Source organism: Podarcis erhardii (assembly GCF_964252035.2).
Source record: "Podarcis erhardii genome assembly, chromosome: 1".
Taxonomy (NCBI): Eukaryota; Metazoa; Chordata; class Lepidosauria; order Squamata; family Lacertidae; genus Podarcis; species Podarcis erhardii.
The window spans coordinates 102,471,491-102,486,497 of NC_138497.1; the positions used below are offsets into that span (position 1 = coordinate 102,471,491).

General features: G+C 39.2%; 1 protein-coding gene across 4 annotated transcripts in view; it reads right to left on the reverse strand.

Moving 5' to 3' along the window:
• ZEB2 (zinc finger E-box binding homeobox 2) overlaps nucleotides 1-15,007 on the reverse strand; it is a 164,134-nt gene that overhangs the window by 27,790 nt on the left and 121,337 nt on the right. For all 4 annotated transcript variants that reach the window (XM_081870677.1, XM_081870676.1, XM_081870675.1 and 1 more), the window contains 3 exons: nucleotides 10,255-10,326; nucleotides 1,275-1,463; nucleotides 329-543 (listed from right to left, as the gene is read on the reverse strand). In XM_081870677.1, the coding sequence (XP_081726803.1) occupies nucleotides 329-543; nucleotides 1,275-1,463; nucleotides 10,255-10,326 (476 nt within the window). The remainder of the gene's footprint in view (nucleotides 1-328; nucleotides 544-1,274; nucleotides 1,464-10,254; nucleotides 10,327-15,007) is intronic.

A 15,007-nucleotide genomic window follows, 5' to 3' on the forward strand; every position in this document is an offset into this window, starting at 1 on the left:
TGAGATGTTTAATAATGTATAATTAAAATGCCACAATTTCATTCACATTTTGAGGAACATAAAAAAATGAAACTAAAGTCAAGTTAAAGTGCAAATAAAATTTCTAAATTAGAAATTAACACACTCATTCGATCGTGAACATAAGACTATTAAATCATATTAGAAGAGACCATCAAAAAATCATTTAGGCCTCAATTAAAGCTATTACCATTAAAAGATCTGCATCTTCAAAATGCCATGAAAAATTAATAATGATTGCCAATCAAAGCAATATCATTTCTCTAAGGGGTTATTATAGAAAGAAATCACTTAAAACAAGCCCCCCCACCTGATCTGTCCCTGGCTTGTGCGTCACCATATGCCGCTCGAGCTGGGTGCGGTAAGCGAATGTGTAGTTGCAAAGAGGGCAAGGGAAGTTCTCTTCGTTCTTCTCATGGCGGTACTTGATGTGCTCCTTCAGTGATGTCAAGCGCTTGTAGCCTCGGTCACAGTAGGGGCAGGTCAGCAGTTGGGCAAAAGCATCTGGAGTTCCAGGTGGCAGGTCTGTAGCCCAAGAGACGTGAGAGAAAGAAGCAGGCCAAAAGGTCAGTAAATCAATGGCAGTTAATGGGCTTATTGCCCAGGATGGATTGACAAGAATCACTGCAATCTGCCTACAGTGGAATATCCGTGATATCTACCTTGCTTGCAAAAACCACATCAATCACTTTTTACACGCTCAGGGCAAACTTGTATGAAACATAAGAAAATTAATTCAAAACTTTCGTCTGGCTTATTGTGAGACTACAATAGCTTGTGGGGTGTGTGTGAAAAATGTTGGGGTTTTTTTCTTTCTTTCTTTCTCTGATTTATTGATGCTGTGCACTTAATTACCAGTCTGTTGTCTCCAAACACAACACCATCTAGTTCCATCTTCACGGATGCTTTTTCAATTACTTATTAAGGATTTAACAGAATCAGTTAGTAATCCTCAATTTGTCCTGTAAAAAAATTCAATCATTCCCAAACTAAAATTAGAGCAAGGACGCTGCTCCTTTAAAAACATAACCCTTAATTGTCCCTGCTATTTATTTCACCTACAGAAGAGTCTCAATTTGCTGACTAAAAAAGCAATCACAATATGCTGAAATTACAGTCCCATCTTTGCTCATGAAATTCCATGCTTCTGCAGCTGTTCTTCAATTTTAAGGTAAACACCCAGGCATGTAGTGCATTTATAATTGCAACAGCTGCAAGAGGTCAGAAGAGTGGCTAAAAATGAATTCCATCCTCACCATTTTCTTCTTGCCCATTGGCCTCTGGAGTGCCAAGACGAGACAGTTCCTCGGGGGCTTCCGGGTAAATAATGGCTGTATCACTGCGTTGTAGGTACTCCGCTATACTGACTGAGTGTCCATCTCCTTCATCCACTTTCCTCTTAGCAAAATATTCCTCAAAGTCCGACGTGCAATTTGCATTCTTAACTATAATAGAAGAGGGATGGGGGGGGGAGATAAATAGTTTTGTGGAGGATTTATATGTTTGTCTACACAGTGGTATTGAAGATGGTGTACATTTACTTTATGAGCCTAATCCTGTGGCTACCCATACTTCCACCTAGCTCATTTCTCCTGCCAATAAAATCACTGGCTGGTGATTTTGTAAGAGAATACATTTGGCAAAGTCACTGATGACACCATTCATTAATGAAAGATGGCAGAAGCCAATGCATGTGCCCTCCTCTTTTCCCCATATAAAAGGGAGGGGGTGCAATATTGTATGCTGTCTGTGCACAGAATCTGAAAAAGCAACATTTTAGACTTCCGTGCATTTTGGAATTCTGGTGTAATTCAATATCTTACAAAAACGATTCCTGAAATAAATTGCAACCAGTGGGAGCAATTCTAATCTCTGTCCTTTGGTACTCTGAGACCACAGTCTTATCTGAACTTCATGATAGGTGGACTAAGGAGTTAGCCTGCTTTTGGATCTCCTCAAACCCTAGGGTTTGGATTTGGAGGTTATAAATCCTTATTATATATCAGGAGATTGCTATAGATCACCTGCCAAACCTTCTGTTCTTTGGTCTCTGAGGCTACTGTCTGACACCATTTCATGGACACAGAAATATATATTTTTTTCAGTGCTGGTTAGTGGGCATTGGGATAAGGAAGACCATAAGAATAACGGGGGGGGGGGGGATAAGCAAGCTTGCATATAGGCTAATGGACATCTTTCTGATCAGGAAACTAGAATTCTGAACTGGTCAGGATTCCAGCCCAATGTCTTTTCTCTGAAACATTCTTGGAGAAGCAACATCCTCTCCCCCAACCACCTCAAAAAGGAACCACTGTTACTCAAATAATGTGATGTTGGAATGATTTTACAAACATTACTATTTAGTTCTGGAACACAATTATGTGAGGTAGGCCCTAAAAACAGTGAAGTTTTCATTCCCCCCCCCCTCATTAAAACATAAAATTTGTTGTTGTTTTATTGCCTGTGCAATGTCCATGGGGGGAAATTCCTTCCTTCCTTTCTGAACATTAGATGCAGGAATAATTCAGTAAAAGCCTATGATATTGTAGAAAAGTATTAATCCAACTGTATAGGAGACCTCACATTCAATCCATTGCTCAGTATGTTTGTTTAAGACCACCAATGTCAAAGGGACTTAAGCATGTAAACTCAGAGCAGAATTATAGCTAAAACAGCTTTTGAATTGTGTTTTCAATTATGTATTGAAAAGTACCTCTTCAGCACACATACAGTTTAAGACTTTTACTGACACTAGCTTTTTACTGTCCATACGTATTCAGACTTTGATACATTTATTTGAGTAGGTCAGGTTACAAACTCAGCACCAAGATGATTAAAATATTTTCTCTCATAAAGCAACCAAAATAGAGATCAAGTTGATTCTGCTCCCTCTTACAACAGCATAAATCAGCAGTATCTACCCTAAAATCAATGGGGTTGGATTGATAATTATAGAGTGACAGAAGCACTAGATTTACATCATTGTAACTTAGACTATGGGAGGAAACCAACACACAGGGTTACTGAAATATTTAGCATCTTTGCCTCAAGGCAACAGATAAAGGAGAAAATCCATTATGGTGCCATAGGTGGTCAATGGTGCTAGCATAAAATCAACTCACACCTCTGTTTGCTTCATAGTAAAATCTTACAGTATTTTATGTACAAAAATAGGTTTATTACAAAAATCATTTTATTAAAAAAATCTAAAGGAAATACCTAATTCTGCAAGGGAGGGAAATGGTCCAGTAAAACATATAGTTTGAAACTACTAAATCCCAGGAGATGCCTTGATATCATTTACAGAAGGAAGCAATTCTGGCAATAGCCTCATAGATGTTGTTAATAAAAATGTTCCAGTTCCTGTCAATATGCAACATCTTTCTTCAATGCGCAACCTGCTGAGCTCAAGTTAAACTCTCTCTCTCTCTCTCTCTCTCTCTCTCTCTCTCTCTCTCTCTCTCTTCCTCAGAAATAGGTCATGATAAAGATGAATGAACTTAGATAGGCAAAAATAAGAATCAACAGAAGAAGGGTGTTTAGTGATAGCCCTGAAAACAGGTGCTCCCATATTTATAAAGTTCTGAAATGGCTCATGAAACTAGAGGTCAAACTTCAGAATACTACTGGGGGAGTGGGAGGGGCGGAGATATTCTTAGGAAGTGGCATGCCCTGACCAGCTAGCTACCTAGCTAAAAAGGTAAAGGTAAAGGACCCCTGACAGTTAAGTCCAGTCGCAGACGACTCTGGGGATGTGGTGCTCATCTCACTTTACAGGCAAAGGAGCCGGCGTTTGTCTGCAGACAGTTTTTCCGGGTCATGTGGCCAGCATGACTAAGCCGCTTCTGGCGCAAGAGATCACCGAAACCAGAGCAGTGCACGGAAATGCCGCTTACCTTCCCGCCGTGTTGGTACCTATTTATCTACTTGCACTGCCATACTTTTGAACTGCTAGGTTGGCAGGAGTTGGGACCGAGCAATGGGAGCTCACCCCATCACGGGGATTCAAACCGCCGACCTTCTGATCAGCAAGCCCAAGAGGCTCAGTGGTTTAGACCACAGCGCCACCTGCGTTCCAATACCTAAATACCTTAGTTCTTTTATGATGCTATTCATACTTTGGGTCACTACCATATGCCCTTGGCAGTGAGTTTAAGAGAATTATATTAAAAACATAACAAAACAAAACATAAAACAGATCCTTAGATATTTACCCCTTAATTATGTCATATGTTGTCCAGAATCCAAATATCCTCACACCTAGTTCTGCACATGCAAGGACATTTTTGACTTGTGTTTCAGTGGCACGGTTAGGTAACGTTAGACTCTGGACTTAATGGGATTACCCTTCCCTTATGGTAATGCAACCCTGCTTATACTTGGTGGCTCTCTTGCACATTCTGCCTCATTCTTGATGTCTTTTCCCAGGTCCTGCTCTGACTGCACCACTGTGACCCTTGAACAGCCGCCGCTTCTCCTAATGCAGGTCAATGCACTTTTGAAGCAGAAAGAAGTTTTAAAAACAGCTTTCAATAGTTCAAAGGGGCTTGCGAAACAAAGCTGTAGTGTGTCTATGCAAGAGGAAGATTCCTGTCCAGGGGTCCAGCCAGCCTAGAACAGGAGCCTAAAGCTCTGCTCAGGCCTCTCAGGAGAAGCATAAAGGAAACCGTGTGTTGAAATCTTTTGTTACTTTCCTGGAAGTAGCGGTCATATTTTCTACAAACTTCCATGCAAGCAAAACTGGCCCTGCCCATCAAGATGGTGACCAGTTTGCCAGATGTAGGAAGCCTACAAAGAGGATAAAGTTTGCTCTGAATTTTGCAGAAACCACCTACCATTTTGCCATGTGCTTCGGCATATAGGACCAAATCAATTTTTCTATTTTCATTAGAATGGCTTTCCTGTGGCCTTTTCCCATGCTCTCTTCTATCTGCTGAATTTCTGTCTTTCTTTGGGCCTGTTTGTGTGTGCTTTAACGCCTACACAACTACCACTGTCTCCTCTAATTCGCTGGGTATGTGACTGAAGTAACTGTTGGATCCCAGCCATATTCAGGTAGCCATCAGTCACACTGAGAGTGACTGTGGAATAGAGAGTGAATGATAAAGACCATTCAGCATGTTGAAATCTGTGAACATCAGGTTCTTGTATTGCCAAACACTGTCTTTTTTCACTGTTGATATACATTTAATGGAAATAAACTCGGGTGTGCCTGAGCAAGTCAAATAGCTTTTTTTGTTGTGCTGGCTCTCTATCATTATATATTCCTGAAGTATATGCCTTCTTCTAATGTTTCAAAACATATTTTCTTAAGGAAAGAAATATTCTGGTTAAATAGGGGAGGATGGTGTTGAAAAAAATGAATATATAGTTTGGATTGGAGGTGGGTTGTGAATTACTGGGTAGGATATTGACAGCAATATGGAAGAAATATCCTGGAAAAAAGTTCGTATAAATTATAATTGGTTTCTGCTGGAAAGTAGGGAGTTATAGCAGGAAGACTGAAAACGGTAGACAGCAAATTGAACAGGAAAATATGTGGTTGGTGTTCTTGCCAGAAATCCATCTCTGGGCCAATGGCCATATTGTAAAACTACTTAAACCAGTTCAGACCATTGGAACATTACTCAAGCATTGCAAGCTTATAGACGAACATAACTGTTTAGAATAATGGTTCCAGAAATTTTTACAGCATTAAAACACAAATTGGAACGAGGCTTATTAAAAGCTGCTGCTTTTGTCACTATTATCTCAAACATACCATTATGGTCACTACCTAAAGTTAATTCTTCCTTTGCTCCTAGTAATATACTAGATCCTACAGATGGTTGGTCAGCTTTCTCAAACAGGCCTACAAACAGTTTTGAATGCTAGTTTTGTACAGGAGGCTATAACTGTCTCCTTTGATACTGAACGTTTCTGAGGTTCTAAAACGTGTGCATTATTCAGTTTCCCTGTGCATTAAAGGAATTCAGGAGCTAAGGCAAATGTTTATGTCTAAGTTATAAACCTTTAAAACAATGGGATTTACTGGGGAGCTGACAGATCCTTAACTGAAACAACGTTAACAGTGTGATTATGTATTAAAGATTAATATAAATATCATGTGCCATCTGAATGCAGATCAGGCAATTCAAAGTTTCTCTTATGTTACTGACAAGAATTTGGCCATCATTAGAATAATTGATCAGCGTTACAAACAAACAAAATGTGACTGCAAATGAATTTTACTTAAAACTTTATACCTCACATTTTTTCCACTAAAAAAAAAGGAAAGAAATTCAAGTAGCTTACAAATTAAAACATCATGCAATATATTATGGGATGTGACTCCTCAAAACGGAATAATTCATATACCAACTATCATGGCAAATCAAGAAAAAAAGTCAATACGGGAAAATAATTCATAAAATAAACACATTTCAGAAGGGCACACTACAAAATGAGTGCCAGTGCAGAAAAGGCCCTGCTCCTGGGAGCTATCTATCATGTCCCATGCAGGCAAGGAATCTGGAGCAAGGCTTTAGATGTGGAGCAGAGCATGAGACAAGGAAGATGCCCAGGTCCCGGGCTGTTTAGGCCTTTGAAGATAATAAATCATAATTTATTTATTTTTTAATATCCCGCCCTCCCCAGCCGAAGATGAAAAGCGGCACCTTGAACCAAGCCCAGAAACAAACTGGCAATTAGTATGTATCACACAAAACAGGCATTAATATGTTCTGGCTGCTCTGTTCCATTCCGCATGAGCATTTTGCACCAGCTGAAGTTTCCAGACACTTTTCAAGGACAGCCCCATGCAAAGCACATTATACTCTAATCTGGAGGTAACTACGTCATTAACTGTGGCAAGGTCTAACTTCATCAGGAAACATTGTGGTTGGAAAACCAGCCAAAGCTAGCACAAATTCTTGTGATCATCCCTTGCTCTTACCCCCCCCCCAACAACTAATGTCTCTTGAAAGGACAGAGAATTTCCCCTTATATGCCCTCTGCATGATTTCTATGCCTATAGCCTCACACATTGATTCCTAGTGAATTTAAATTGCAAACAGAAATCACACTCCCATCTGTGAGTCAAGCTTTTTAGGAAGATGTAGAGTGAGTGACCTCACTAAGGAAGTCTTGTTTTAATTAAGGACTAGGGCAGGGACTCCTTAAAGCCTGAGGTAGCATAACATCATATGAGCATAAACCACACTAAGGAAAAGAGATATTTAAAGGAGACACTCGAGAGCATAGGAGGCCAGTTATTTCTTGTGGGAACTCTTGCTGTAAGATGGAGATAGCTGCTCCTAATCGGCAACAAAGCTAATAAAACCACAGCCTTCATTAAGCAGGAAGTGGCAGGTCCTCATTGGTACATGCAGATTAGAGTCTCAAAGCGATCAGTCCTTTCAACTTGCCAACTTTTACTTCTGTTTTTCTTTGCAGAGAACTCTTTTCCTACCTTTCTTTTTTAAAATGCAGTCTCAGCAAAATGTATTTGTCTGCGGCTATTACTGGGTAAGGATAAGCAGATTTTGTTTATCTACAGGGAATGCATTCATCCATTTCCTCAAAATACCTATAAGGATGCAAAGTCTCAAAGCCATGCTGGGCTGAAGTGGTGCCAGTTTTACCTGTGTGAAAGTACACGAAATTAATTGCTCAAATTTGGTCTAACTGGCCATGATTATGAATCATCACCACCATTTTGTGGTTGCATGCGAAATATTCTTGTAGTATCAGCCTAGTTTTTAAGTAGACAGATTCTCACACTGCAGAAGCTACTCTCTTACTGGTACCAATGCCAGCATTAATAGTCTTGTGGAACACCTGGTGAGACGGAATTACAACTGGAATCTGATAGAAATCTTTTTTATTTCCTGTAGGCTGAGATACAAAATACTGAAATCTGCTCTCTCTGCTGGATGTGCATTGGTACCCACCACTCAAACTGAAAGTCTCAGTAAACATTGTGGCCTAATTTACTAGGAATGCAGTTAGATAGGATTCAAACATTACAGTTTCCACTTACAGTGGATGATGCTAATGGCAGCTGGTACTGGCATGGAGATTATCCATGCATCTGAACCACTGAAATGTGGCACTGAGACCACATGGAAGTGTCGGGAGCATGGTGTGAAACTCTTAAGATGAGACTCTTAAGAAGTCTTTACCATGAACCTTAATATAAATAGCCAACTTTACTTCTAAATGTAAACCTTTTAAAATATAATATTACTAATGCTACATTACCACATTTTTTTGCTTTTTTAAAAAAGAAAAATAATGACTGAGAAACAAAATATTTTAGGGGTTTGGGAGCAGAGGGACACTGATCTTTTGTTGCCACTGTCCTTTTTGGAAGTTGAGTTAAATGGACCTTGTTAGGTGAATGGCAAAGACAGTCGCAGGTGGGTTCTACAGGTTGGAAGGTATTCTACAGGTAGGAAGGTATTATCCAGATGTCCACCAGTGGAAGATTTTCAATTTTTGACACTGAAAGGGTGGCAGAGACAAGTTGTACTGTTCCAAATTTTGGCTAGGCATTAAGCTCTACATTTATGCAGGGCTATGAGGATTGACTTTGGGTGTTGTGAGGTTTGTAGGGAGGAAAAAATGGTTGATCATGATCATGCTATATGAGATTGTGGTAGTGTATATGAAAGACAGACAGCCTGCCCTCCATAGCTTTAGTGATTTGGTTCTTACAAATTTGCCTATTGGGGGGCTGCCCTCCTGGACAAGAATCTCTGGGGCTCAGTGTTGGAGAATTTACGGCGCTTTGTGACATCTACAAGGCTCTTTAAAAGGTTGTGAGTGGAGTGGGATCATACTGTTGCCAGTACATGGTGTTAACAGGACCTGTCCTTGGCCTTGCTACACACCATTAAATCCCAAGAAGAATAAAAAATATTTTTTTCAGTACAGTATAGATGTTTTGATGTTCCTCTTTGTAATACATAACTAATGAAATGTGACCTCATTTTACTTTACGGATTACCCGCCAGTATATAAGACTAATATACAAAAGATAGAAACACATGCACTCACACACCAACATGGATTAATTTTTCCATTATTTTCCCCCATAAGAATTAGGCAAGTCAGTTTGTTGCAATGTCTAATAAAAACATGTGGGTGTGTACCAGCATTAGAGAGGTGTGAGTAATAAAATCCTTGTAGCATTTGGGTGCCACCCTACTTAACAGCATTGCTAGTGGGCACTAAGAATCAAATATCATAACGGAACATGAAAACAGCTTATTTAGGATGGAAACTACAGTAAGGAGAATATGGAATAATAGTCTTGTCTCACTGGAAAAAGTTCATTTGCTTCCATTTTCACAAAGTTAAGGTGATCTGTCTTTCCTCACTGGCCAGGCATGTTTGCGACATCTTTATAGCTCAGAACTGTATCAGGTTCTTAATGCTAGGACCATGGACAGAACTTTGCCAAATACAGGTATCCCTCACAAGGAGGAATAGTTGAGACACAGTCCTACAACTGTAGGCTACCTGTGAAGAAACCAGTCCCATTAATCAAATGGAAAGCAGCTTGAACACACTGAACTATCAAGATTGGAGAAAAACCCATTTTATTCTGGAGGTTTCAGCAAAGCATTAAAGAGATGGCTTAGAAACAATACATCTTTTGTATCAGTGTTACTTTCTTTTCATCTACACACGGTAGATTTCTGAGAAGAGGAGTGAAGAATGAGTTAAGGAAAGTGAAAAAAAAGTTTCAGTGGTCTGAAGTATGCACCCAATAAAACATGTGGGTTTGGTATTGATACAAAAAGTGCACCCATTATGATTATAAAGATATTTGTACAGATCCTGTCACAGGAAAATTCTAGCTACATTAAACTCCAGCATAATCACCTGTATGGGGGGGAAATACCACTCTTTACAGTGCTGGAATCTATTAACTCCCAAGGATGCTGTCACATTAAATGAGGGATAGATGGAGGCAGGAAAATATACTTTTCATCAAACACAAAAGAAACTATCCTAGTCACACAGATCTCCGCAGAAATGTTCCCAGAAAGTGCAGTGGGGTCAAGGCTGCATCAATGGTTTGTATCAAAGTGAAACAATCAGGGAAATGTACATGTAATTAGGAATATCTCAAACTTTCATCTAGAAAAGTGAATTAGTGTACCTGGCTTATTCTTTCAGTTTGCAAAACAAACAAAAATAATCAAAGGCAATAGGAAGCTAGAGAAGTTTGTATAGGTCTGCCCTTACCTGTTCCGTTGTTTCCAGTGGTCTGAATTGCAGCTTCAGGCCCCATGGTGTCATACTCTTCCTTCATTTCTTCTGTAATACAGGAATGGACATTTTCAGTGGACAGAATAGCCTTACTAAAACAGCGAGCAAATGGCAGCAACAAGGATGATTCTTTCAACAAAAGCACAGAACACCCCGCTTGTAAATCTCAGCACAATGGCTTTGTTCAGACTGTTTCATGAATTTGATCATGTAATCTGAATTCTAAGGACTGGTCTGGACAATATGGGCTTCCTCCATGTGAGCAGCCCCTGTTGTTACTGGGTATACATTTGTGCGGACAAACACAAGAATTAGCTGGATTGTTAAGAGATGCGGCAGCCCTTCTTGTGGCCTGAGTGTTTGACAAAAGGTATCCTAAGAAGTGTTATTCCCGCAGTTCAGTTTCTCCAGGCAATCACATGCCAAAGGAAGAACCAAAGCTCAGTTGTAGAGCAAGTGTTTTGCATGAAGTCCCAGATTTAATCCCCAGCGTCACCAGGTTTAAGGTTGGGGAAGGCCCTGTCTGAAACCCTCGAGAGCAGCTGCCAGGCAGTGTCAACAGTCTGTGACTTGGTATATAAGGCAGCTTCCTATAAGAGACCTGGCCCTGAGTTAATTACTTAAAATCCTATAAATAACAAGGAATACCTGAGGCTTTAGACACCAATGTGCTGATCCCTGGGACAGTGGTCCAACATTCCCACCCCCTACCTGAACTATTCACAGGGACAGGGACGTTACCTGAAATGGCAGCAAATACGAGAAAATTCTTAATGGGTAATTTGTACAACTGGCATGGTGATGTGGCTAGAATATAACTGGGGGCACCTAGGTTCAAATTTCCTCTCGGCCATGAAGGTCACTTGATGACTTTGGGTCAGCGTCTCAGTCTAACCTACCTCACAGATGCCACATGTGGGGAGGTGGGGAAGAAGAGGCAAGTGTATTGCTCTGAGCTCTTTGGAAAGGTGGGATAAAAATAAATATATTTTTCAGCCTACACTTTCAAAAGATTGTTTTGAACTTATTTTGCTCTTGCCTGTTGTTAACTTGGGATAACTCGGCTTCTTGGTCTACTTCAATCACTCTCAGGAATCACAATAAACAATACGACGTGTAAACTGATAGCTCCTGGGTTTTAGCTGCAGCAGTTTCATGAACTTCCCCCCATTCTACAATTTTTTTTGCAGCTGATGGTTGCATTGATCATGTGAAGTAATTATTCCCAAGGATGAAAAAGGTGACACCAAAAGTTACAATATTAAATGGTTCTTGGACCAATGGCTTCAGCAATTTGTCAGTGAACAAGACGAAAGAAATGGTTATTTTACTACATCATCAACCACTACTTTCAGGAAAGATTTAGAATGTGTTGAGTTTCAGAATGGGAGGGTAACTACAACTTTGCCACTAGCATTAAGAGAGACCCTCTTGAAATCATTCTGATGTGGTGATATCTGCATCAAAATACGTATCTATAATACAAGCACAGTAATAGCACAGCAGGTCTTCAGATTACGTTGTCAGCTGTGTATAACGTGTCTCCAGCTGGCAGGTAAATTCCAGGATGGTATTATTTTAAAATAATTCCCGTCTCCAAATCATTGCACAACAGAATGCATAAAACTAACACTCCAGGTATGTCTTGACTCAATTATCTTCCACGTCTGAATTCTGCATCCATATGTCTGCTGGTAAGGAGAACGGCAATATGGGACTAGAATGCTATATGTGAACAGGGAATAAATGAAGTCTAAAACATTTTTTCCAAGTAATGTGACAAAGAAGTGGAACTTGTAAATGGGTAAATCCAAAAACGGACTTAAGCAGACATTATCTAGGGATAATGACTGAATTCCTGGTACATAGAACTTTAAAATGCTCAGTGCTTTTTTCCAGGGGGTACTTATGGGTTTGCAGTACCAGCACCTCTTTTTTTTAGTTGTTAAAAAGTGTGGCACTTACTGTAGCATCTTCATGGTGAGTACAAACACCTATTTTTCTAGAAAAAAAGCACTGATTGTTAGTTTGGGTCCCCCCCAAATAAAGAGTTTGATGTGGATATAAAATGGTACAACATCAATCAATTTCTGCAACAACTGTTGCAAGGAAGAAGGCGAGGAGTACAAACTTCATTCTGAGATTTGCAATCCTACGGTATTATTTATGTGTTCCGTTTTGTGAGTAATTAGCTGATTGAATAACAGGATCTAATTGTGTCATTTTAATCAAAACTAAAGCTGAGCTGACTTATTTCAAAGTTTTACAACCAGAATATGAGATGGAGCTATAAATATACATTTTATTATTTTGTAGCTTAAAATAAAAACATCCCAAGTTAAAATATTCCTGCAAAAACTGCCGATAATTTCTTCAAACTATATAGTTTACAGTGATTTGGCACTTTGTCTCCTCCATAGAACATTGTTACAGGATATCTTGATTCCAAAAACCTTTAGGAAAATCCATATACATTGATAAAAAGTTGTCAGCTGTGATACACAGTATTTCTTGTGGCAGCTTACTAGGAAGCTGAATGGTACAGCACTTGTGAGAGGTTTAGTGCTGGATATAAATATAGCTTGTGTGGATTTTTCCCCCCTTCCTTGATCAGCTCATGTGATTTCTGGTAGAAAGGAGTCACAAGTTTGTTTCCATCTGAGGGCACATCTACCCAGTCACCAAGGGGGGGGGGGGGAACGCTAACAGCATTTTCTTATTTTTTTGCATAATAGTGGTGATGCTAAGATTTCGGCTGCATTTCCTTCCTCATTGTAATGTTCTGCTGCAGTACAGAGAAGTTACATTATGATCGAGCTGCTTCCCAAAACCTAATAAATAGGCAAATACAGAGAATGCTCTTCTTGTTTTTGTGCAGGTCACAAAAGTACATCATGTATTTCAGGGCGAATGTGCCTTTCAAAATGCTTTTTTTTTTTTTTCCTGCTGATCATCTCCAAATTCTGTATCAGTAAAAAAAGCCTTAATTTCTAAGTGCTTTTATCTAGGCATGCTTTTTGTAGAAAGCAAATCTTACTTTACACCCCTTCAAGTCACAGAGAAACTCTTCCTGAACAGAATTGTGCATCCTCTTTCTGAGGCAACAATATTTTTCAAAGATCAACTATGTGAGCTTGTTTCTGATTTCACCAATACTGTACTCAAGTATACAGGAAACATTGCAAACAATGATTAAAAAATCAACAGCAAAGGGACCAAAAACCCAGCTTGCTGTGTTCGGATGTATCAAACAAATCTAAGAGTACGAGAGCTTACATTTATTTAATTTGTACTGATAGCAACAAAAGTTTGAGCAGATTTACCTTTTTGCACAGCACCTAAGTTTTGCAGACTACATCTGACTGTGAGCAATGCGCCTTCCTAAGAACCCCAGAGTATATTTATTTTGAAAACACTTGTAAAAGTTTGCATTTTCCAGCCACCCCTGGGATAAAGGTTTGTAAAAATAAAGAGCACTTTCTTCCTCGAGATGAAGAATCCTTGAATAAGCAGAAAGAGGCCAAGATGCAGGTGATTTATTTAAGTCTGTGTCAGTGATAATGATGTCATGGCTTCCAGCACACTGTGTCCACCCCATTGTGGGACGAAAGAATGTCAAGGACAATTCTAAACACAAAACTTTGATTGTGCTGAAACCGGAAAGGCACAGTTAGAACTCCACTGCGCTCTTCAGTTCAAAACCTGCATCCTGCAGGCAAAACTACAGAAAGCATGGGAGAAAGAGCAAGGCAGAAGGGGCTTATCTCAGAGTAAAGCTATGTGCTGAGGTACTGCAGTAGACAGTCAGGCACCAGGGATAAAACACAACTGAATAAGGCAGCCCCCAAATTAGAGTTATTGTCTATATTGTGCGTTTTGAACAATAAATAAGAAAAATATTTTATCACGAGAAAAAGTGTGTTATCTAAGAGTCAGGATAAACAATGAGTTGCTTTTTAAGACCAATCTCTTTTCATTAGACATCAAGGCACCACATCAGGGCACTTTTAGAACAATAAAAAAGACACAATAAATCATTACCAATCATTAGAACTAGACAGGTAATAGCAGAGTAACTTTCCTGGCCTGTGTAATGAGGATGGCTAAATAGGATTAGGGATTTACAATTTATTTAATTATTAGAATGCTGTTTTATTTACCATAAAGGTAAAGGGCAAAACACAGTCTGTTCATTTCTACTGCAAGCGCCAGTAATTCCAGGTGATCAAAGTCTGCAAGGCACTCCTATCATTTATTACAAAGAAGCAGTTCTAATTATAAAATAGTGAATTAAGATTCCACAGTTCCCATCTTTTCTTCATACTATTGATCCTAATTTTCGCTATTTTTTTTTAGGAGTTTGGAATTGTACATTTGTTATGTCATTATTAATTATTCCTTTTAAGGGGTGAAAATCCTGGTAATTGGTCCTTACCCTTGATTTCCAGATATTAAAATTTAAAGCATCAGAACATTCATTCTTATAGCCCTGCATATCTAGTTCATTAACAAATATGAATAGCTAACACCAGCTCATTTAAATACTATGTCTTACATGAGTTCTCGCTACACTCTGTTTCTGTCACACTGCTCCCAAGAATCATTGGCTCTTATTATACATGTAAATGGCTATCATAAAAATAAAAATTTCATTTAAGATTGTTAATGACTTCTGCAGCAGTCAGACTTCCTTTAATGATCATCCTCTGCCCCTAATTAAACGTATTTA